The 26,201-nt window shown below is 40.4% G+C and overlaps 1 protein-coding gene across 10 annotated transcripts in view; it reads left to right on the top strand.

Moving 5' to 3' along the window:
- reps1 (RALBP1 associated Eps domain containing 1) overlaps nucleotides 1-26,201 on the top strand; it is a 116,221-nt gene that overhangs the window by 58,784 nt on the left and 31,236 nt on the right. For 8 of the 10 annotated variants that reach the window (XM_073051790.1, XM_073051795.1, XM_073051788.1 and 5 more), the window contains exons 7-10: nucleotides 2,428-2,582; nucleotides 5,179-5,300; nucleotides 9,716-9,796; nucleotides 22,784-22,871. In XM_073051790.1, coding sequence (XP_072907891.1) covers nucleotides 2,428-2,582; nucleotides 5,179-5,300; nucleotides 9,716-9,796; nucleotides 22,784-22,871 — 446 coding nt within the window. The remainder of the gene's footprint in view (nucleotides 1-2,427; nucleotides 2,583-5,178; nucleotides 5,301-9,715; nucleotides 9,797-22,783; nucleotides 22,872-26,201) is intronic. The other 2 variants (XM_073051792.1, XM_073051796.1) reach the window with 2 other exon arrangements.

A 26,201-nucleotide genomic window follows, 5' to 3' on the forward strand; every position in this document is an offset into this window, starting at 1 on the left:
TTTATGCCGGTTAGAAGAATGGGCTGAACGTTGGCAGATGGAGTTTAATGCTGAGAAGTGTGAGGTTCTACATTTTGGCAGGAATAATCCAAATAGAACATACAGGGTAAATGGTAGGGCATTGAGGAATGCAGTGGAACAGAGAGATCTAGGAATAACAGTGCATAGTTCCCTGAAGGTGGAGTCTCATGTAGATAGGGTGGTGAAGAAGGCTTTTGGAACGCTGGCCTTTATAAATCAGAGCATTGAGTACAGAAGTTGGGATGTAATGTTAAAATTGTACAAGGCATTGGTAAGGCCAAATTTGGAATATTGTGTACAGTTCTGGTCACCGAATTATAGGAAAGATATCAATAAATTAGAGAGAGTGCAGAGACGATTTACTAGGATGTTACCTGGGTTTCAGCACTTAAGTTACAGAGAAAGGTTGAACAAGTTAGGTCTCTATTCATTGGAGCGTAGAAGGTTGAGGGGGGATTTGATTGAGGTATTTAAAATTTTGAGAGGGATAGATAGAGTTGACGTGAATAGGCTGTTTCCATTGAGAGTAGGGGAGATTCAAATGAGAGGACATGATTTGAGAGTTAGGGGGCAAAAGTTTAAGGGAAACACGAGGGGGTATTTCTTTACTCAGAGAGTGATAGCTGTATGGAATGAGCTTCCTGTAGAAGTAGTAGAGGCCAGTTCAGTTGTGTCATTTAAGGTAAAATTGGATAGGTATATGGACAGGAAAGGAGTGGAGGGTTATGGGCTGAGTGCGGGTAGGTGGGACTAGGTGAGATTAAGAGTTCGGCACGGACTAGGAGGGCCGAGATGGCCTGTTTCCGTGCTGTGATTGTTATGTGGTTATATGTCCACAATTCTCTAACCCTAACCAGTATCTCTTTAGAACTTGGGAGGAAACTGGAGCACTCACAGGAAATCCACACAGTCACAGGGAGAACGTACGAGATCCTTACCAACAGTGGCAGGAATTGAAGCCCAATCAGAGGTCACTGGCACTGTAAAGTGCTACACTAACCACTGCCCTTAATCTCTCAAAAGAAATTTTAGACAAGGGTTATCAAGTTTTTGATAGACTTCTGTCCATCTTCCCACTACTAAATTCCTAGTTTAACATTTTAAACAATTCATAATTGACCTGTGACATGTGGTTTATTTCTACCATGAAACTGATTTATAAATTATTTAATTTTGCATCTTCCTGAAGCGAAATTTGTCTGTGACAGCCTTAAATTTTTTTTTTAAAAAGGCTTCTATCAAATTTACTCTGCTTTTGTATCACTGTGTCTTTTCTGTTCTGTTAGTGAGCTGCAGTTTTCTATGACTCTGGCACAGGCCACATTTACTTGCCATAACTGTTTGGAAGAGAAATATTGCATTTAGCAAGTATGCTCTAAGTAATCTACTAAGATGAGGAGTTGTGTTCTGCCTGTTAATCAGCAGCTATTGAAAGAGACTGAATGATTGAGGATGAAATGATTAGTGTATGTGAACAAATTGGCTATGTTCTTACTGAAAGGAAGTTTGAGATGACATGATTGTTGCTTTTAGTGATTCTTAAATGGGTTATCTAATGGAGACTGACAACCTGATTTTATTCTTCTGGACAAGAAGGTTTGGGTTTTGATTAAATTTTAAACTAAACCGTGGCAACAAAATGCTGTCAATATATGGAATAAGATTAATTTAAGTCATTTTAGTATTTTGAGATGAAGACATTTGGGCTGAAGTATGTAATCCATGACAAGGTGAAAGTAACGCCTTGGGGAAGCATAGGTAGTTCAGTACTTATACTGTGTTATTCCCTAGACTGTAGGAGATTTGAGGAGAGATTGATAGAGGGTTATTGAAAGGATAAATGCAAGCGGGCTTTTTCCACTGAGATTGGGTAAAACTAAAGGTAGAGATCAAAGGTGAAATGAATGGGAACTTTTTCACTCAGTGCGGAGAACGAGCTGCCAGCGGAAGTGGTAGATGTGAGGTCGATTTCAGATTTGCATAGGTTCATGGATAGAAGTGGTATGGAGGGCTATGGGACCATGCAGAATTATAGTTTGGCATAGACTAGATCGGCCGATGAGCCTATTTCTGTGTTGTATAGCTATAGGCTTTTTGATTCTTGATCATCAAGATGGTATTATTGAGTGACTTCTTGATTGATAGAAGGGAAACAAAATGTTGCAGCTCATCCTAATGATTGAGTTTATGACTTAATGAAATATGTAAACTTGATCAGTTTTTGGAAGAAATTTCTGCAGTTCAAAATGATGCAGTTTAAAAACGTGGCAGTTTTTACACATATCTGGTGAGAGGGTTATTTTAAGAAGTTGGCTGTTCCATGGGCATGAAATTCTTCATAGTGAACACAGTTTTTAATACATACTTGAAAACGTTGAATTTGTCAGTGTTTGTTTTGTGATTCAGGGAGCTATCAGACTTTGACAAAGACGGCGCATTGACATTGGATGAGTTTTGTGCAGCTTTCCATCTTGTAGTGGCCAGAAAAAATGGATATGATTTGCCAGAAAAATTACCTGAAAGTTTGATGCCAAAGTTGATTGACCTTGATGATTCAGGAGGTAAGTAGCATTTTAATTAGAAAATGAGATTCTGGGTACAGAAATTTTGGGTTTCAATAAGATTGTCTAACCGTTATAACCTAATTAATCAAAAAAAATTTGGTCAGCATGATATAGCATTTCATTTGCAAGACATTTAACCTTGTTTTCGTTATTGGAGTTGTGTAATGCTTTGCCTCTCTTTGGTTGGTTCAGGTGAAGTTGTTCACCAATTCCTTCTTAACTCAGAACTATTGTTGCTGTCTGTGTATGAACTGGACTCGTAGTGGTTTGCCGCTCTAGTTCTAGGTGAAATGGCTCACGTTTTCTTGGCAAAGAACTGTTTTTTTTTCTCCTAGCTTGGGTTTGCTCTTGTTAAATAAATTTTTGCTTCGCTATTTCAAATGTAGCTTTTGTTTTTGACACTTGGTCAAACCTTATGTTAAAGTTTTGCTTTTGCCTGCATCTCCCTTTTGAAATTTTAAGTGTACTTGGGCATCCAGGGTTAAGAAATTTGTTGAAAATGAGCTTCGATGTTCATTAGTGGAAATCCTGCAAAGATTCATTTTAAGAAGAGACAAAATTTGCACATAGTAGAATCTGGAGGAAAAAATAAACTGCTGGAAGAATTCATAGAAACGTAGAGCACTACAGCACAGAAACAGGCCCTTCGGCCCATTTCGTCTGCAGATCCAGCACCATCCCAGGGTGAAAAGGAATGAGTAATTACATCAACAGTAATGAAGATGTATTCTTTGCAAATTTGTTAAGATGAATGTGGTTCATTTTCTACATTCTAGAGTTGTCTCCTTACAGGAATAAGGGGCAAATAAGTTTTATTTCTTCCAATGTGCATAGCTTAACTGCCTGCACGGTAATAGTATATTTAATCATTTGCCCAGGCTAGGGGAGCCTCATACTAGAGGACATAGATCTAAGGTGAGCAGGGAAAGATTTAAACAGGGCCTGAGGGGCAAGTTTTTCCACAGAAGTGTCATGAAAATGATCCCAGAAATAAAAGGGTTAACATTTGATAGTTCTGGACCCAGTCCTTGCTGGAGAATGAGGTGGGGGAATCTCATTGAAATCGATCAAATATTGAAAGGCCTAGATAAGAACGTACATGGAAAGGATGTTTCCTTTGGCGGTGGAGTCTTTGACCAGGGGGCATAGACTCAATATTTATTTATTTATTTATTTATATACAATGATGTCATTTTAGAACAGAGATGAGGGTTTTTTTGTAGCCTGAGGGTGGAGAATCTAGAATTCATTAGATATATTTCACAATCCAGTTTAATATCACTGCAGCATGCCGTGAAATGTGTTGTTTTATGGCAGCAGTTCATCGCAATACATAATATTTTTAAAAAACTGTAAATTACAATAAGTGCAAAAAGAGGTAGTGTTTGTGGGTTCATTGTGCATTCAAAAATCTGGTGGTGAGGGGAATGGTTCTGCAGAAGACATGTCAGTAGTCGTTGTTCAGAAACTTTTTCAAGCTGGCCTGGTTGAAATCTCTCACAGTGATAGGGAAGGCATTGGGGTACGCAGTTTTGTGCCTACTGATTACATTGCTCAGTTCCTACAGTGTTTGTGTGACATTGGCCTGGGGTGGAATGCACACAGCTACCAGGATGATGACGGAGAACTCCCTCAGCGGATAAAATAGACGATATTTGACTGCTAGATATTCTAGGTTGGGTGAGCAGGATTGAGACAGAACCACCACGTTTATGCACCATGGTGAATTAATCACAAAGCATACTTCACCTTGTCTGCCTTTAAAAGACTGAGATGTCCTGTCTTTGCAGAGAATGTTTAAGACATTGTGCTGCAGTGCTGGGTTTGAAATAGTGGGAAATAGCCACATTTCTGTGAAACAAAGTTCGCAGCAGTCCCTTATGTTTCTCATCATGGCAAAGATTGAAAGGTTCTTGATTAGTAAGGGTTTCAAAAGCTACGAGGAGAAGGCAGGAGAATGGGGTTGAGAGAGATATAAAGCTGCCATGATGGAATGGCAGATGGGCCAAATGGCTTAATTCTGCTCCTGTCTTAATGGTTTTAAAGGAGTTTGGACAAGGCTGTGGATAGGAGAGGTTTAGTTGGCATATAGGTAAAGCTCAGGCAAATGGGACTAACTCAGGTGGGCAACTTGGTTGGCATGTTTTGGCAAAACTGCCTGTTTCCGCGCTGTCTTAGATTATGACTTTGCTGTTACGGCTCAGTTTACCCCAAAATCTGTTATAAATAGAGCCTAAAATGATATTAAAGTACCAGGGAATTTAGACAATCTCTCTCAGAATGCCCAGAAGCAGAAGCTCATGGTTCCTCACACACACAGAAATGCCACCACATACCTGCCAGGAATGGAGCTCCCAACTTGGATGATGATTTTCGAATCCTGTATATTGTTTAGATATTTTTGCAATGTTAATGGAATGTAGTAGAGCATTCAGATTCAAGAGACTTTCTTCTGTTGGGTTGATTCCAAGACTTTCAAGTGCAGCTTCCTAAATTTGTTGGTGCTTTTATGGAGTGTGGTGTTTAACAGTATCTGTTAGCTTGTTTAAGGATTTGTGCTGTAAATCATGCAATAACTTGCCTTCTGTTTTAGAAGTCGCTGACCAGGTTTCTGAAACTGGCTTCTCATCCTCGCCTCCGGAAGTACCCCCTAGTAAATCACCGTCCATGCCCTCACTAAACCAGACGTGGCCAGAGCTGACCCAGGGCAGTGAGGTTAGCAATTGGTTTCTATTGTATAATATAAATAAAATAAAATGTGCCTTCTCTGTATTGCAGATTATGTGCTGTTTCTTGAAGTAAAGCACATTGTTTAATCACATACACATGAGATTCTGCAGATGCTAAAAAATCTTGAGTAACACACACAAAATGCTGGAGGAACTCAGCAGGTCAGGCAGCATCTATTGAAGGGAATAAACATAAGCCTTCTGTTGACTGTTTGTTCCCCTCTATAGCTGCTGCCTGGCTTGCTGAGTTCCTGCAGCATTTTGTGTGTGTTGTTTAATCAAATAATTGTTTGCTAACTAATCATTACCACTGGCAATGTGGTGAAAAATAGATTTTTTCTGCTCTAAGTCCTTCACTCTTGTTTACTCCTCCTGTCAAGGCAATGCCTTTCTCTTTCATGGTGGGCCTTACGATCATTCTTGCGCAAGCTTAGATAAGAGGGCTGTTTCACAATTTGGTCTAATTTTAGGATGAGCTAGTAGAACTGAAATGGGAGGAAATATGAAAATTATCCATTCTTTCAAAAGAGGCTAATTGCAGTGCCTAGCAAAGCTCAACTCATATTTTCTTTATTTTAAAAAAAACTATAAGATAAACTGAGATTGGCTAACGTGGTATATTAAAAAAAGAGAATGGATCTGGAGGAAGACAAATAATATTGCAGGAACTGGAATCTGAAATCTAAATGGAAGAACTCAAAACAGCCAGCCAGCATCATGTTTTGAGTACAAGAGTTCCTGCAAAGGCTGGAAATCCAGAGTCACTCTCACAATGCTGGAGATACTCAGCAGGTCAGGCAGCGTCTTTGGGGATGTTTCGGACTTGCTCAGTTCCTTCAGCATTTTGTGTGTGTTGTTAGTTCATGTTTGAAATAGTATTCAGAACTAAGAGAAAGCAACTTGGTTTAAGTAGCACTGAAGGTGTGAGAGCAGTAGATGGGACAAAGGAAATGCCTGTATTAGGGTGAAATGATATGGTAATCAAATGGGCAGTTAAACTCCTCTGGCTCACTGTGTGATGTATTGCTAATATTGTGAAATCTGTATGAAGTCTCACCTGGCAGAATCGATATATGGTTTAGGGGTGATGTGCAGAGGAATGGCAAATACAAAAGGCCAGTCCTGGTGCAAACAGAAAACAGAAGCAAGTTAGCTAAAGTAGCAAAATTCGAGTAGAGAGCTGTGCAGGCTGGAGAAGATGAGGTCCTCAGGCTTGTGTTGGGCTTCGCTGTATTAGTGCAGGAAGTCACAGGCACAGCTCAGTGCAACTGTGAGTTAAACTGGCAGGCAACCAGAAACCCGGGGTGGTCAGCGTGCAATGGTCATTTAAAATGACATGCAACTGGAAACTGAGGCTGGGGAGGGTCACAAGGGAACTGTGAATTAAAGTGGCAGGAAGCTGGTGAGGGGAGGTCACAGTGGAATTGAGAATTAAAATGGCGGGCAACTGGAAACCTGGGTGTCACGGGAATGGTGAATTAAAATGGTAAGCAACCAGAAATGTGGGGGTGGGTGGGGTTTATAGTAGAATTGAGAATTAAAATGGCAGGTGGCAGTAAAGATGGGGCCACTCCAGTAGGCCCACACTCTAGCAGATGTTCTCTAAGTGATTATCAAGTTCCTCTGGTTGAGAAGGTTGTGGATGAGCTGGGCAGGGAGTCGGGAAGTGTGGTCGTTTTGAAATGCAGAGAGGGAATATGTGACTGGTTGTGCTGGTGAAGATTATGAACAATAATAAGGTGAATGCAAAGTCTGGTTGTGTGAAAGGATTCCCATGGCCTCCAAGACAGCGATGTTCATGGGCTTGGGAGATGTTGTCACATGCCTACTTTGTCCTGAATGATGTGGTTTGAGAATTCTTGGGGCTGCATTCATCTGTATTCCATCATACTCCTGAATATAATCTTCAGTTTACTTTCCAGAAGTCTTTTTAGCCAGCTTACTTTGTCCAATTTGAATGAAGATCAAAGCTCATAATTATTTTATTACAGTTGATATAGTCTCTGCTTACCACTTGAATAGTACTTTTACTGTTGCACTATGATAGTGTTCTACGAGCTTTTAACGTTTTTTAAAAATTTGAGGTTAAATGTAATTTTGTTCTTACAAACTCAAATTCCCCAGTAACTGTCATTGTGTTACACTTAAGCCCTTTCCTTTCTGTTTTGTGTGTACTTGTGAAGAGCCAAAGACACTGGGGTCATTATTCTCACCTTTTGATCTTCCATTTGTTTGCACCTTTCTCACCGCTGGCCAGAAGTTTTTGTTTGGTGGATTGCAGGTGGTTTTGGAAGTCTGGATGTTGGCACGGCTGAAACAGTGAGGGGCAAGGAGGTGGCAATAGTGGTGGCAGAAATTTCAGTGAGGCTTTGAGAGTGCTGTGGGAGAGCTAACAGGTAGATATTTTAGTTGAATAGTTCCATTTAATATCAGAGAATGTATACAACATACAACCTGAAATTCTCTTTTGCAGACATCCACGAAAACAGAAGAGTGACCCAAAGAATGAGTGACAGTAAAAAATGTTAGCAACCTAAAGCACGTCCCCAACCCCCACCCACTCCAATCCCCTCCCATGCACAAGCAGCAGTAAAGCAACAACCCTCTGCCATTCACTTCACCAAAAAAAAGGTATCAGCATCCTCCAGACACCAAATAAAACAGTAGCAAAGCCCCCAAGAAAGACCATGATCAGCAGTACAACAGAACCGAATCATTCACCCAACAATTCGACATACCACTGTCTGTCCATCACCCCCCATGCCTCTCTTAACCCCTCACCCCCCACCCACACCCCTCCTGGTTGGTGAACCCTGTGATCAGGTCCCAACACCGCTAAATACCAAAGTTTGAGTGTAGCTCTAGATAACGGTCTCCGATGGACCCCCATCCACTTTGAAAAGCGAATAGAGACACTAAAGGTAGAAATTAAGCAGTTTCCACAGATAAGCTTGAAAAAGTTGCTGTCCGGCGCTATCGTGTCTCCACCCTAATAATTATAGGGACAGAAGTTATAAAATATTAAATTTACCTGCATCTGCTGTGGCGAGAATCAATTGTAATGACTAATGCCACAAAGCTGACAGTTGTTGAATATATTGTGTTAAGGAAAGAATAAAGTATGCAAAATTAAGTTAAATATAAAACCATATTTTTCTGTTTTAGAAAGGCAGTGCAATCCTTCAGCTTAATAATTCTTTATAAATAGCAATAACGAGAAAAGATTGCTGTCAAGACAATGTGAGTTGTGTTTTTGTAGTTGGGTACGAACCAGTGATGTTCAAGGCACTTGCTGAGAATTTAGTTGCATTCAATGAAAATGCTGTTTAGTTTGATATTTCCTAACTGTGGATAATTTGATAACTCCCCACTGTTCCCTGATGCCTAATTTTGACTTCTGCACATACTACAAGCTCCAAATTGCCTTTCAAGTCTCATGTCTTCAATTCTTATTCAAACTTCAGTTTCACTGTCTAGATTCCTGGTGCACTCTAAATCTCTCTGTAAGAGTGTAAAACTTATCCAAGACTGCTAAGATTTGATCATGTAGAAATATACTCAGTAACCACTTTTCTAGTTACCTCCTGCACCTAATAAAGTAGCCCCTGAGTGTAAGTTTGTGGTCTTCTGCTTCAAAGTTCAAGGTGGTTCATCCACTTCGAGGTTCAATGTGTTGTGCATTCAGAGATGCTCTTCTGCGCACCACTGTAGTAATTCGTGGTTATTTGAGTTACTGTCACCTTCCTGTCAGCTTGAGCCAGGCTAACCTTTCTCATTAACAAGCTGTTTTCGACCATAGCTTTGCCGCTCATTGGATGTTTTTTGCACTATTCTCTGTAAACTCTAGAGACCACTGTGCATCAAAATCCCAGGAGATCAGCAGTTTCTGAGATACTTAAACCACCCCCAACTGGTCTCAACAATCATTCCACGGTCAAAGTCACTTATTTTTCCCCAATGTTGATCACAACATCTGAGCAACAATTGACCCTCTTGACCATGTGTGCATAATTTTATGCATTTAATTACTGCCACGTGATTGGCTGATTAGATATTTGTATCAACAAGCATGTGTACAGGTGTACCTAATAAAGTGGCCACTGAGTGTATGTATATCTGTCCCTGGACTTGATTGGACTTTCTTCTCCATTGCGTAACTTCTTCATACAACATTCTTTGTTAGCAAATTGTAGAATTGATTTGAATTTAAGAGTTTAAAAATAAGCTGGCTAGAATGAATGCCGCCTTAAACAGTTAAATCCATATGTGCATCTCTTATGTAAATTATAATGCTTGACTTTAAGCTTCTACTTTTATGACTCCTCTGCAAGGTACTCCTTTGTAGAAGCTTTAGAGATGTAATGTTTTTCATTCTGATTGCTCTCTACTCTGTCTGTCCAGCAGTGGGAGACTTTTAGTGAACGCTCCTCAAGCTCGCAAACTCTGACCCAGTTTGATTCTAACATTGCACCAGCTGATCCTGTAAGTCAATCACGTGGTGGGCTTTCTGATGTTATGCCTTTTGTTAACCCTGAACATTGTTTTTAATATACAGATCACTGGTTTTGCATGTGCTGGAACTGTAAGTTGTGTGCTTTATACATACTAATCATCTCTGTTCGAAGGAACTGGTGACATCAATGCATTTTGACAATTTTGTGATTTGGATAATCTGCATGCGCTTAGTATTGTTCTGACTCTAATCCAAAAACTGGCTTCCTTTTGCTGTAACTGGCTTTTCAATTGCCACAGTTTTTTGAAAAAACACCTTGCATGGCAATCTACTTGTTCACTGATTAAATGTGAATCTCCTACTTACTCTTCTTCCCCTGTCTTATTTTCTTAATTGTATTTTTCCCTCTATGTACTTTCTTACTGTTGTTCCTCTTGCCCTACCCAGCCCGAGATGCACTAGCATTTCTTGTCTCATTCACTGACCATTAGACATAGGAGCAGAGTTGGGTCATTTGGCTATTGAGTCTGCTCTCTCATTCCATAATGGCTAATTTATTATCCCTCTCAGCTCCATTTTCCTCCTTTCTCCCTGTTCCCTTTGACACCCTGACTAACCAAGGACCTATTAACCTCTGCTTTAAATATATGGACTTGGCTTCCACAACCATCTGGGCAATAGCCATTGGTCATTGGTGAGAATATTCAGGGTGAATACGCACTCGTATTCTGAGGCTTTATAAGGCATTGGAGAGAGTCCAGTGGAGGTTTATGTGAATGAATCCAGGAATGAAAGAGTTAACATATGAAGAACATTTGATGACTGCTTGCTGGAGTTTAGAAGAATATGAGAGGATATCATTGAGATCTATCTATTATGGGAAGGCCTAGATAGAAGGGATGTGTGTGATAGTGCAGGAGTCTAGGACCAGAGGGCACAGCCTCAGAACACAAGGACGTCAATTTAGAACAGAGATGAAGAGGAATTTCTTTAGCCAGGGAATGGTGAATCTATGGAATTTATTAACACAGATGGCTGTGGAGACTATGTCATTGGATATATTTAAAGCAGAGGTTGATAGGTTGTTGATTAGTCAGGATGTCAAAGGTTACAGGGAGAAGGCAGGAGAATGTGGTTGAGGTGGATAATAAATCAGCCATGATGGAATGGTGGAGCAGATTCGATGGGCCAAGTAGCCTAATTCTGCTCCTGTCTTATGATCTTGTGAAGGGGCTCCTTGATTATAGGAAGCAAACAAGTTTATTTCTATCTACACAGCCAATATAAAGATGATGGCATTTAAGATCAGATGCTCTTCTCCTTTCCACTATCTGCAAGGAGTTTGTACATCCTCCCTGTGTCTGTGTGAGTTTCTTCCAAGTGCTCTGGTTTCCTCCCACATCCCAGGCGCAAGGGTTAATTAGTCACATGGGTGTAATTGGATGGTGCCGCCTCATTGGGCCTGATCCTGTTACTGTGCAGTACCTCTGAATAAAATAAACCCCATATATGAAATAAATAGTACAGTTCAGGTAAAGATTAATAATTAAAGAGGGAAATATTAGTTTTATTGTCACATATAAATAGAAAGAACAAAACATACTGTAAAATGCATTGTTTGCAACAACCAACAGACGGAGAATATGCTAGGAGTAGCCTGCAAGTGTTACCACGCTTCCAGTGCCAACACACAATAACCCATGTACTCACAGCCCTCTATGCAACTTGGAACAGCCCACTTGTCATAGCTATTTCCCCTTTTAGTCTGTCCTTTAATATGCCCTTTATTCAATCATCAGCCACATCCTTGGGATATGGGAGAAAGTGAGAACACTTGGCAGAAACACAGTCACAAGGAGAGCATGCAAACTCTCCCTCGCTGACAGTTAACACTGGTGCACCTCAAGGATGTGTGTTCAGCCCACTGCTGTACTTCCTTTACACCCATGATTGTGGGGCTAGGAACAGTTCAAACATCATTATAAATTTGCTGGTGATACAACTATTGTGGACAGAATTTCAGATGCTAATGAGGAGGCGTACAGGAGTGAGGTAGATCAGTCAGTTGAGTGGAGTTGCAGCAACAGCATTGCATTCAGTGTCAATAAGACCAGGGAGTTGATTGTGGACTTCAGGAAGGGGAACTCAAGGGAACACATACCTGAGGTATCAGAAGTGGAAATGGTGAGCACTTTCAGGTTCCTGGGTGTCAAGAAACCAGAAGATCTATTCTGGGCCCAACATATTTATACAATTGTAAAGAAAGCACAATAGCAGCTATATTTCATTAGTTTCAGGAGAATTGGTATGTCAGCAAAGACACTTGCAAGTTTCTACATGTGTACCATGGAGAACATTCTAACTGGTGCATAACCATCTGGTATGGAGGGGCCACTGCACAGGATCAGTAAAAGCTGCAGAAAGTTGTAAACTCAGCCAGCTCCATCACGGGCACTAGCCTTCCCAGTTTAGAGGACAGCTTCAAAAAGCGCTGTCCCAAAAATTTGCATCCATCATTTAGGACCCCAATACCTAGGGCATACCCTCTTATTGCTACCATCAAGGAGAAGGTACACAAACCTGAAGACATACACTCACCATTTCAGGAACAGCTTCTTTCCCTCTGCCATCAGATTACTGAATGGACAAAGAACCTATAAACTGTTTTCACTATTTTTTCCCCTCTCTTTTTGCACTATTTAGTCATAAAAAAAACTAGGCCCTTTGGTTCAGTGTGAACTAGATGAGCCATTTAAACTGCCGTAGTCCCATCAACCTGTACCTGGACCATGTCCCTCCACACCCTTCCCATCCATGTACTCATCCAAACTTCTCTTAAAAGTTAAAATTGAATTTACATCCACAACTTGCTCTGACAGCTCGTTCCACTGAGTAAAGAAGTTTTCCCCTCATGTTCCTCTTAAATATTTCACCTTTCTCCCTTAACCCATGAACCAACCTCAGTGGGAAAAAGCCCATTTGCATTTACCCTATCTATACCTCACAAAATTTTGTATACCTCTATCAAATTGCCTCCTCAATCTTCTATGTTTTAGGGAATAAAATTCTAACCTATTTAATCTTCACTTATAACTAGAGTCCTCCTGGCAACATCCTTTTAAAATCTCTCTATACTCTTGCAATCTTATTTACCTCTTTCCAGAAGGTAGGTAATCAAAACTGCACGCATTACTCCAAATTTGGCCTCACCAATATCTTATACAACTTCAACATAACATCCCAGCTCCTTTACGTAATACTTTGATCTATGAAGGCCAATGTGACAAGAGCCACCTTTATGACTTTATCTAACAGTGCTGCCACCCTCAATGAATTATGGACCTGTATTCCCAGATCCCTTTGTTCTACCACAGATGCGATCTCAATGGCTCTCCACATGGCCTTGGATCATGTGGACATTGCAAATACCTATGTCAGGATGTTGTTTATCGTCTGTAGCTCAGCATTTAACACTTATCATTCCTACAATCCTGATCAGAAAGCTCCAGAACCCAAGTCTCTGTACCTCCCCCTACAACTACAACCTCAATTTCCTAACCAGAAGACCACAATCTTTGCGGATAGGTAATAACATCTCCACCTCTCTGACAACCATAGGGATGTGTGCTCAGCCCACTACTCTACTCTCTCTACACCCATGACTGTGTGGCTAGGCACGACTCAAATGCCATCTATAAATTTGCTGATGATACAACCATTGTTGGCAGAATTTTAGATGGTGGCGAGAGGGTGTACAGGAGCAAGATATATCAGTTAGTTGAGTGGTGTCACAGCAACAGCCTTGCAGTCAGCGTCAGCAAGACCAAAGAGCCGATTGTCATCTTCATTAAGGGTAAGACGAGGGAGCACAAACTAATCCTTTTAGAGGGATCAGAAATGGAGAGAGTGAGCAATTCCAAGTTCTCAGGTGTCAGTATCTCTGAGGACCTAACCTGGATGCAACGTATTGATGCAGATATAAAGAAGACAGGACAGTGACTATATTCATTAGGAGTTTGAGTAGATTTGGTTAGTCAATGAAAACACTCAAACTTCTACAAATGTTCCGTGGAGAGCATTCTGACTGGCTGCTTCACTGTCTGGTATGGAGTGCGAGGGCTACTGCACAAGATCCAAGTAATTTGCAGAAGCTTGTCAGATTAGTTCATCCTGGGTACTAGCCTCTGTAGTATCCAAGACATCTTCAAGGAGCAGTGCCTTAGGAAGGTGGTGTCCATCATTAACGACTCCCACCAGGACATGTCGCCTTTCATTGTTACTGCTGGGAAGGAGGTACAGAAGCTTGAAAGCACACACTCAGCGATTTAGGTGTAGCTTCTTCCCTTCTGCCATCTGATTTCTAAATGGGCGTTGAGCCCATGAACACTACCTCACTACTTCTTTATTTGTTTATTTTTGCACTACTTTTTTAACTTAACTATTTAATAGACATATACACACTTACTGTAATTCAGCCTTTTCTTTTTCTATCAGGTATTTCGTTCTGCCTGTCCCTTAGAATATCTTCGACTGCTGTCAGGCTCACCTGCCTATAATTTCTTAACCTTTCTTGAAGCATGGAACAACATTGGCCCTGGGGAGTTGTCCACCTTAATTTGCCTCAAGACAGCAAACACCTCTGTAATCTGTGTAGAGTCCGTGACCTCCCTGCTGGTTTTCCTCACTTCTATAGATTCTGTCCATCTCCTGAGTAAATACAGATGAAAAAAATCCATCTAAAATCTCCCCCATTTATTTTGGCTTCATGCATACATCACAGTTCTGATCTTCCAGTGGACCATTTTTGTCTCTTGCAATTCTTTTCTTGAATCACTTACTATAATAACCGTATTGTTCTTGTAACAGTCTGTGATCTCTCTGCAAATGTATTCCCCTAAGTCGTGCAGGCTATTGAGTGTCTATAATACCATTAACATGGTCATACTTTTCTTATTCCTCAGTTCCACCCACAAAGCCTCACTAAACGAGTTTTCCAGTATGTCTTAACTGAGCAGTGCCGTGACATTTTCCCCAACTAGTAATGCCAACCCCTCCCTCTTTAATCACTATCACGTCTAAAACAACAGAGCCCTGGTATATTGAGTTGCCAGTCGTACCCCTCTTTTAATCAACTTCCTGGGGATGTGCTGCTACACATTCCATCGCCAACATAGCACACTCACAATGCTTGGCAGAACAATACAGAACACAAAACAGATAGAACAAGCAACAAATCAACAACAGCAAAACAAGCCCATTTCCTTCTTCCCACCCACCCACATACACAGACTGTCCTTCAGCCCCGGGACAGATAGGGAGTAACCTAAGCCTCAACTTGTTTATTGGGAATCTTGTCAAGTCTGAAAGAATATGCTTTGGAATGGAGTGGGAAAAGAATGGGATGACTTTATTAACTCTTGCATTCATGGGTGTGGGGGAAAGGAAGTGAATTTGAATCGCGTTTTGTGGCCTTTGCCAGGGAGTTGGAATTATAGAAGTAGAATGGTATTGGTACAACTATCAAGGTGTTGAGTTGCGCCTGGAGTAACTACTGTGGTCCCTTTAGTCCAGAAAGGTTATACCAGCACTGAAGACTGTCCAAAAGGGATTCACTGGTGTAATGGCTAGGATAAAAACGATGTCATGCATGGTTAAAGTAGTAACGCCATAAGACATAGGAGCAGAATTATGACTTTCAGCCCATTGTCTGCTCCACCATTTCATTGTAGCTGACTTGTTATCCCTCTCAGCTCCATTTTGCCTTCTCCCTGTAACCTTTGATGCCCTGACTGATCAACAGCCTACTAAGCTCCACTTTAAGCATACCTAGTGACTTGGTCTCCACAGTCATCTGTGACAATGAATTCCATTGATTCACCACACACTGCCTAAAGAAATTCCACCTTGTCTCTCTTCCAAAGGACCGCCTCCAATGCCAGCACATCCTTTCTTAGAAAAGGGGCCCAAAACTGCTCACAATATTCAGTGTGGTCTGATGAATGCCTTTTAAAAGCCTCAGCATTTATATCCTTAGGGTATTCCTACTAATACACAAGATAAAGGGGGATATAACAGGGTAGATGGGAATTTTCTAACCGAAACCATGCTAAATGAGTGGGTGTTGCCACAGGAGTTATTGATAGTCTAACCTGGAGGGTTGTGGAAGATAACTTGGATAATTAGGTCAAAGATGAGAGAATTGAAGGTTCTATGGAAGCAGCATAGAAGTGTTGTTGGAGCCTGAATAGGTCATCTACGGTCATTTCGAATGGCAAGGCAAGCTTGCGCTATTCCGGTTCCTTTCTTGCGTATCTTCTTCATTTTCGAGCCAGAGCTGCAAAATTATTTTATTATTTGTAAGCCTATGAGATATAGGAACAGAATTATGTCATTTGGCCCATTGAGTCTTCTCTGCCATTTCATCATGGCTGATCCATTTCCCATTCAGCACCAATCTCCTGTCTTCTCCCTATATCCCTTTATGCCCTGACTAATCAAGAATCTATAAAAGCTTCGAAGTGAAGTTTATTATCAGAGTACATACATCTCACCACGTCCAATCCTGAGATTCTTTTTCTGCAGACACACTTAGCAAATCTATAGAGTGGCAACTGTAAGTATCAGGAACTGTTAATGTAAACAAAACTGTGCAAATGCAGATATAAATAAATAATGAGTATGAAATTACAATTAAAATAGTTCTTAGATGAGTGTAGCAATCTCTTTTGTTCAGGAGTCTGATTGTTAATGGGTAGTAACTGTTCTTGAACCTGGTGGTGCGAGTCCTGAGGCACTTATACCTTCTACCTGATGGCAGCGGCAAGAAAAGATTAGAATCTTTGGATGCTGCTTTTCAACAGCAGCGTTTCATGTAGAAGTGCTCAAAAGATTGGGAGGGTTTTACCCGTAATATACTGGGCTGAATCCATCACCTTTTGTAGGAATTTCCACTCAAAAGCATTGGTGGTCCATACCAGGCCATAATGCAGCCAGTCAGCACACTTTCTACCACACATCTTTAGAGTTTGCTAAGGGTTTTGATGATATTCCAAGCCGTCACAGACTCCTGAGAAAGTAGAGGCGCTGTCGTCATTTCTTCACAATAATATTTATATGATGGGTCCAGGATAGGTCCTCTGAGATAATGACACCCAGGAATTTAGTTACTGACCCTCTCCACCTCTGATCCTCCGATGATTACTGGCTTGTGGACCTCTAGTTTCCCTCTCTTGAGGCTTACAATCAGTTCCTTGGTCTTATTGACATAGAATGAGAGGTTATTGTTATTACACCACTCAGACAAGTTTTCAATCTCCCTCCTGTATGCTGGTTCATCACCACCTTTGATACAGCCCACAACAGAACCTTTGCCTTAAATATACCCAATGACTTGGCCCCCATAGCCGTCTGTGGTAATGAATCCAGATTCACCACCCTCTGCCTAAAGAAATCCCTCCTCATCTCTGTTCTAAATGGACACCCTCTATTTTAAGGCTCTTCCCTTGACCCAGACTCCTCCACAAAAGGAAACATCCTCTCCACATCCACTCTATTAAGGCCTTTCAATATTTGATTGGTTTCACTGAAATCCCCTTTATTCTTTTGAATTCTAGTGAGTACGAGCCCAGAGCCATCAGTCAGTCCTTGTATGGTAACCTTTTCATTCCGGGAATCATTCTCCTGAACCTCCTCTTAACCCCCCCCCCCCCCCCCCCCCCCCCAATTTCAACAAATACTTTCTTAGAAATGGGGCCCAAAACTGCTCCCAGTACTCCAAGTGAGGCTTCACCAGTGCCTTATAAAGACTCAGCATTACATTTTTGCTTTTTATTCCAGTCCTCTAAAAATGAATGTTAATATTGAAATTGCCTTCCTTACCATCAACTCAACCTGCAAATTAACCTTTAGGGAAGCCTGCACAAGGGCTCCCAAGTCCCTTTGCACCTTGGATTTTTGTATTTTCTTTCCATTTAGAAAATAGTCAATTCTTTCATTTCTTCTAAAATGCATGACCATATACTTCCCAGCACTGTATTCCATCTACCACCTCTTTTCCCATTCTCCTGAACTGTCCCAAGTCCTTCTGTGGGCATTCTGCTGCCTCAACACTACCTGCCCCTCCACCTATCTTCGTATCGTCTGCAAACTTGGTCACAAAGCCATCAATTCTGTTATCCAAATCATTGACATATAATATAAAAAGATGTGTTCCGAACGCAGACCCCTGTGTAACACAACTGGTCACTGGTAGCTAACCAGAAAAGGCTCCCTTTATTCCCACTCTGCCGCCTGCCAATCAACCAATCCTTTATCCATGCTAGTGTATTTCCTGTAATACCAAGGACTTTTAACTTGTTGAGCAGCCTCATGAGCAACACCTTGTCAAAGGCCTTCTGAAAATCCAAGTGCACAACATCAACCGATCTTTTCCTTCTTTTTTCCCCTCCATTTGTCTATCCTGCTGTTATTTCTTTAAAGAATTCCAACAGATTTGTCATGCAAGATTTTCTCTTTTTTTTAAAAACTTTTTTTATTATTAAGTTTTCAGATGATTACAGAAAGAAAGAAAAAGAATACCCTTCCCCCCTCCCCTTAGCCCCTCCCCCCCTAACATCCCTATAGAAAAAAAGAAAGAAAGAAAGAGTGCCTGGATATCGGAAGATCCCCACATGCTCCACGGAGTTTGTAATAACTTTAGTATATATATTTATTTCTTTCCCCAAATAACCAATTATTTTATCTTCAGAGCACCTATATATTTAATCCTGTCTTTTGTAAATAAGGGCACCAAATTTTCAAAGATGTTTCGTATTTATCTCTTAAGTTATAAGTAATTTTTTCAAGTGGAATACAGCTGGAAATTTCATTCTTCCAACGATCTATACTTAAGTATGCATCCGATTTCCAAGTAACTGCAATAGCCTTTTTGGCTACTGCCAGTGCAATTTTTATAAATTTTTTCTGATATTTATTCAATTTGGGTTTCGATTTTATCCCTTCAATTTCACCTAATAAAAATAATATTGGATTATGTGGAAGTTGTGTTCCAATAAAACTCTTAAATTTGTCCAAAAAGGTTGAATTTTAGAACAAGACCAAGTAGACCAAGATTTTCTCTTAAGGAAGCCATGCTGACTTTAGCCTATTTTATTAGTTGGCTCCAAGAACCCCACAACCACATCCTTAACAATCGACTCCAACATCTCCCCAACTGCTGAGGTCAGATTAACTGGCCTATAATTTCCTTTCTTCTGCTTCTTTCTCCCTTTGAAGATTAGAGTGATATTTGCAATTTTCCAGCCCCCTGAACAATGACAGAACTTAGTGATTCTTGATCGTTACTAATACATCCACAATCTCTTCAGCCACCTCTTTTAGAATGCTAGGGTGTAATCCATCTAGCCAAGGAAACAAGTCTATCTTTGAGTGGTTGAAGATTTGGAATTTGTTAAGAGAGATGGTGACGGAAGCAGAGGCTGCAGTAAACCCTTAGAAATGGAATAAGTGGCAAAAAGAAAAAGGAATAAATGTAGATGGCTGATGTTTGATGTCCAGAGATTCGGAGTTAATACGTTAAGATGGTTTGCAGGATGTCAGATGGTGTCCCTGGCTATGTAAATGTTTTGGATTCATCACAAAAAATTAAATAGCAATTACTTCTGATGAAATCTTGTAACAAACAAACTTAAAAAGAGCTCTGAATGCAGGAAATGTGGAATTTAAAATCAGAAAATGTTGGAAACCCTGAGCAGGACAGTCAATGTCTGTGGAGAACCTTCAAAAGAAAAGAAGGACTAGATGGACTACACCCCAGTTTTCTGAAAGAGGTGGCTGAAGAAATTGCGGAGGCATTAGTAATGATGACGAATCACTAAGTTCTGTCTGTTCTTGAGGGTCTCTAACCTAAAACTGTCTTGAAATGCTGTTTGACTGGCTGAGTATTTCTAGCACCTGTTTTTATTTTGCAAATGTTGTATTCCATGAGAGGGAAGCAATAAATGGGTGGAAAGCGGTTGTCTGCAAAATAAAGGGGATTTTAGTTATTCCAGTGAAAGCAGATTGAAGGAAACTTCATAAACAAGATTATGAGGAACTCTAATAGCCAGCTAAGCTAACAGAATTACAAAATCAATAGTGTTTAAAGGGCAGATGGAAACAAAAGGAAATTGGCTCTATTTCTTAAATTGCTGTGTCTGGCAGTGCACTGGAGAGAATTTGATTTCCACCCAAGTGGATTCCTCGGTGGTATAAAAGGGCTTTAAAGTTTGCATTCCTATATGAAGGATTTATTGGTGAATGTGGCCCAGTTTCTGCTCTCTTCCACTGCTTTAACAGTTTCTCCAATCTCCCACAGAGTAACATTGTTCCAATGCAATTGGGGTGACCCTTTGGTGTATGGTATCTGATGACATCCCAGAGAACAATCTCATTGATTCCATCCCTCCTTGTATCTTGTATCCTTGTAACTTCCATCAACTCTCCTTTAATTCTTTTGGCACTTACCCTCACCAATGATTAACTTATGGTAGCCACTTAACATACTTGTACATCTTTGGGACAAATCGCTGTAATCAAAGACTAAAATGCTATTCCCGTTTCTCAGTTCCTTCGCCTCCGCTGCATCTGCTCCCAGGATGTGGTTTTACTTTCCAGAACATCAGAGATGTCCTCGTCCTTCTAAGAAGAAAGTTTCTCTTCCTCTGCTATTGATGTTTCCCTCACCCACATCTCCTCCATTTGCTGAACATCTCCTTCCCAGCACTTATCCCTGCAAGTGGCCTAAGTGCTGCACCTGCCCATTCACCTCCTCCCTCACCTGCATTCAGGACCCCAAGCAATTGGGAATGGTGAGGGTGGAGCACTGCGGGGGGTAATGTGGGACATGTGGCTGAGAAGGAGTGCCAGGGGTGAGGGATTGACCCATCCCTGAGAGACCAGGCAAGGTCACTTGATTCCAAACAGTCGGTTTATTGATCATTAAAGAATGTTTCTCTCGTGCTTCCCACTTCCTCTCCTCTCCCTTCCCCCTTTCCCGACCATGATGCCCCCCCCCCCCACCCCTCCCAGTCCACAATAGAAACCCGTATCAGAATCAGGTTTATCATTACATATGTCATGAAATTTATTTTTTTTTGCAGCAGTACAGTGCAATACATAAAATTACCACAGGACTGTGCGAAAGTCTTGGACTTTTGCACAGTACTGTATGAGCTCTGGTTTTATTTCCATGACTTGATATCTGTTGCTGGTCTAACAGTCCAGTTAAAATGCATTGCAAGAACATTTCACTTATTTGTTCATTCTGCTATGGGCATAGCCAAGATTTATTGCCATTCCTATGTAGTGTTAAGCCATCCTGAACCACTGAAGTTAATTACATAGTGCTGCTAAATTGGAAGGTATCAAGTTTATACTCAGTGACATTGAAGAAAATGGCGATATTTTCTAAGTATGAATGGTATGCGACTTGGAGCGGATCATCATAGAGAGCACTGTCACATCAGCAATTACTGTCTGGTTCGGTGCAGCATCTTCTCAGTATACAAAAGCTGCAACAAGCTGTCAGATTGGCAGAAACAGTCCTTGTCTGCAGCCTACCATCACTGCAGGACTTGTATGTGTTTTTCACAAGCTCCCTTCTGGAAAGTATTATCAAGCTATTAAAACAAACTTCATGCCATCGTAAAAGTTCCTTCCCCCAGACAGTTAATCTGATCAACCATTCTATTTAACCAATCTCCACACCCCCATCTATCATAACTCTGACTGTACTACACTGTAAACTTTGTCCACTTTCTATAAAGCTGCTTACATTGTAAATACATGCTGGTATTTATGCTCATTTTATTCCATGTTCGTACTTGAACTTCTAACTTTATTTTTTATATAATTCTTTGTTCTTGATAATTGTTGAATGTGTTTTTGTTGCATGTCATGCCAACATGCCACAGCAAAGCAAACTCCTAGTATATGTAATTGTACACCCAGTGGCTACTTTATTTGGTACTCTGACCTCTTTCATTAACAAGGAGTTCTCGCCACTCTGGAATTTTTTTTTTTCTTTTGCACTGTTCTCTGTAAACTCTAGAGACTGAAAATCCCAGGATGTCAGCAGTTTCTGAGATGTTCAAACCATCCCATCTGGGACCAACAATCGTTCCATGGTCAAGTCACTGAGATGATATTTCTTCCCCATTCTGATGTTTGGTCTGGAGGTCTGAACAACATCTGAACCTCTTGACCATATCTGCATGCTTTTGTGCGTTGAGTTGTTGCCACCTGATTGGCTGGTTAGATATTTGCATTAATGAGCAGGTTTATCTAATAAAATAGCCACTGAGTGTATATAGTGAATAAAATTGGTCCTTGTTACTGTGATGATATTCCCATGCACCTGCTGTCCCTGACCTTAGTCATTAGTCTGAGGTGCTGTCCTATGGGGTTTTTAGCGTGAGGTCAACTCTTACATTCTGGTGTCATTAATTAAAATCATCATTCACTTTGTGCACATGTGTCACTGGAACTTTGTGAACACATTTTCCTTTAATGCAGTTCATTTGAAAATAAGTTCCAGAGAGATCCATAAAATCTTCATTATTGTTGTCCATCCTACCTGACTGATTAAAGAGCATCTGAGTCCTGCAGGTTTGTCTACCCAAAGAACTCTTCAACCCCGGGGAAGCTGAAGGAAATAGCTGGGTATGAGAACATGGGCAGAATATCTTGGTTGTACTCATAGGCAAAATTTTACAAATTATGTGGAAGAGGTTGTTTATTTGAATGTGATGCAATTTTCTATTTAACGTAAATGTACATTTCAGTGTATTTTTATTATTGCCCTATTGTAACATCACCTTTTGCCATTAAAGTCATTTATTATTTTGCAAGCTATTATTTTCATGTTTCTTAAGAAAAAATACTCAGTGCGATTGAGTTATTTTCTGTTAAATGTTTTCTGTTATTACCAGTGGTAATCTCTCTTTTTCTTTTTTCTCTCCTGTTTTCCAAACGCTCAGGACACAGCTATTGTTCACCCTGTTCCAATCCGCATGACTCCAAGTAAAATTCATATGCAAGAGATGGAGCTGAAAAGAATTGGAAGTGGTAATGAAAATGGCTGCTCCCGTATCTGTCTGTCTAATTTGGCATTTAATTTTTTTTTTATTGCTATTATCCTGCTTTCCAGAGAAAGTGCTTTGTTTTCATGAATTGGCCTATTCGATTGTTACTAACAATCAGTTACTGGCCTAACTGATTTGTTACTCCACTCGGGGCCATGACGTAAAATTACCTGTTCAGCCGTGGCCCTAATGAGAAGCATTGAAGTTCTTCAGAATCTCCCTGAAGCTACAGCCTTCTTTCTCAATAAGGGGTTTGACGATTGAATCTGGTTATCTTCATGGGGGATTAAGAAATTAATGTCCACAGTTATTATAATTTATCATATTGAACTGCTTCTCGTATGCTTAACTGTAATTGACAAAACTTGATGTCTGATGTCTAATCAGGTTTAAAATGAGCATAGGTTGTCCTCAAGGTATAAACACTTGATGTATGGATTTTCCCTACACAAAATGGCTCCCATAATATTAAATTCAAAATGTCCGATGTGCGTAGAATAATTCATTCATATGAACAGCAGAATGAATTTTTTTCTTTTTCCACTTTCAGTAATTGTTCCTTATTAGTCTTGAATAATTTTTGATATCATTCATTATAATGATGGGGGTGGGACAGTTGGTTTACAGTGTGTAGTAAGATTGTGGAAAGACAGGAAGATGGTAGGGCAATATTGCAGGCAGTGGAATGAGGTGAAGTGTAACATGAGGCAAAATCAAAAAGGGCAATAAATACAGGGCCAAAGGTGTTGTATTTGAAAGCACACAGTATACGAAATAAGGCAAATGAACTTGTACCGCAGTTAGAGATTGACAGGTATGACATTGTGGGCATCATTAAATCATAGTTGGGAGCTTAACATCCAAGGATACACAAGCTATTGAAAAGACAGGCAGATAGACAGGTGTATTGTGGCCCTGCTGGTTTAAAAAAAACATGAAATCAAATCCTTATAAAGAAGTGTCATAGGATTGGATGATGTAGAATCTTTGTTGGTAGAGTTAAGAAACTGCAAGGGTAAGAAGACCTTGATGGGAGTATACAGGTTTCTGCACAATAGCCAAGATGTGGGATATAAATTTCAATGGGAAATGGAAAAGGAATGTAGTAAGGCTAATGTTATAATGGTCATGGGAGATTTCAATATAAAGGTAGATTGAGAAAATCAGGTTGCTTCTGTATTCCAAGAGAGGGAATTTGTAAAATGCCTATGAGATGGCTTTTCAGAGCAGCGTGGTTGAGTCCACTAGATGATCAACTGTTCTGGATTGTGGACAGTGTAATGAGCCAGATTTGATGAGGGAACCCTTGAGACACAGTGATCATAATGTTAGAATTCACTCTGCAGTTTGAGAAGGAGAAGATAAAGTCAGATGTATCGGTATTACAGTAGAGTAAAGGAAGTTACAGAGGCATGAGAGAGGAGTCTGGCTGGAGTTGTTTGGAAGGGGACACTAGCAAGGATGACATAAAATAGCAGTGGATGGTGTTTCGGGGAGAACTTGGGAGGCACGGGAAAGCACAAAAGCACATATTTTTGCATGTAATATAGCAAAAATTAGTGGGAAGTTAGAGGATTGGGAAGCTTTTAAAAACCAACAGAGGCAACTTTTTTTTTTAAAACACACCATAAGGAGAGAAAAGATGAAATATGAAGGTAAGCTGGTCAATAATATCAGAGGATACCAAAAGTATTTTCAGATGTATAAAGAGAGAGGGGAGTGGATAATAGACCACTGGAAAATTACGCCGGAGAGATAGTATTGGGGAACAAAAAATGGCAGATGAATTATCAGTGTTTTTGCAGCATTCTTCATCTTGGAAGACACTAGCAGTATCCCAGATATTCTAGAGTGTCAATGGGCAGACGCGAGTGTAGTTGCTATCACTAACAAGAAGGTGGTTGAGAAGCTGAAAGGTCCAGATGATTTAAAAAGAAGAAAATTCATGTTTTGGAATAGCCAAGTCAGAGTCCAGACCTTAACCCAATTGTAAGATGCTGTAGTATGATCTGAAGAGGGCTGTTCATGCAGGGTATCCCAGAAATATTGATGAACTGAAATAGTTTTGTATGGATGAATGGTCTAAAATCCTCATCTTTTTGCAAGTCTGATTAGCAGCTACAGGAAATGGCTTGGTGAAGTATATTGCTGCTAAGGGAAGTTCTACCAGTAATTAAATACAAGGGGTCACATACTTCTCCCAGCCTGGACTGTAAATGATTAAACAATGTGTTCAACAAAATCATGAAAAGTTGAATTGTTTGTGTGTTATTAGCTTAGGCCAATTATGTATGTATTATTGTGACTTAGATGGAGATCAGACGACAATTAATGAGAAATTAATGCAGAAAACCAGGCGATTGCAAAGGGTTCACAAACTTTGTCTTGCGAGCATACATAGTAAATCCAGGAAACACGATGGAATCATTGAAAGACCTCACCCAGTAGAACAGACAAGTTCAAAGTTAAAATTACATTCATTATCAAATTGTATATATACTCTACGCAACCTTGAAGTTCATCTTCTTGCAGGCAGCAACAAAACAAACCCAAAAGAACCCATTAAAACCAGATCATCAAACACCCAATGTGTGAAAAAAGAATTAATTGTGTAAACAATAAAAAAAAGTTAACTCAACTGAAGGTCAAGAAAGTGAGTCCACGGCATATAGCCAGTTCATCGCTGCAGCCCATCCAAGAGCCTGTTAACTGTAGGCCAAAGCCTAAGTTCATCACAGAAACGAGTAAACACCGGCTCTAACATCCCAATCTTTTCAATCTGGCCCTGTGCTTAAATCAGCCAAACATTGGCTCATTCCTCTCTCCCAAGCTCCAATGCCTCGATTCAGCCAGTACCCAAAATGCCGCAACCCTACTGTCTCTTCGAGACTTCAGTTCGCACCATAAAAATGCCAGGTCATGCAGGCAGTTCAAAAGCACAACTCCAAAAGGGAAGGTACAGGCTATTGATTACATTGATCGTTGTCCAGAAAAAGTGCGATGAATAGAGTTGTTAGTAGATTTGTTTGCTACTAGAAGGCATCACCGTGTTTCACCAGTGCCATCTTAAACCAGAAGGAGCAACCAATCAACCATTGTGCAAGAGACCAAAGAAAAAATTAGCAAATAAGTAAGCAATAAATTATCGAGAGCATGAGATGAAGCGTCTGTGAAAGTGATTCGGTGGATGAAGTTACCACACTTCCAGGACCCTCACAGTTAGACCATAAGGTATAGGAGCAGAGGTAGGCCATTTGGCCCATCAAGTCTGATCCGCCATTCAATCATGGGCTGATCCAATTCTTCTAGTCAC

Source organism: Hemitrygon akajei, chromosome 7 (genome assembly GCF_048418815.1).
Source record: "Hemitrygon akajei chromosome 7, sHemAka1.3, whole genome shotgun sequence".
NCBI classification, from domain to species: domain Eukaryota; kingdom Metazoa; phylum Chordata; class Chondrichthyes; order Myliobatiformes; family Dasyatidae; genus Hemitrygon; species Hemitrygon akajei.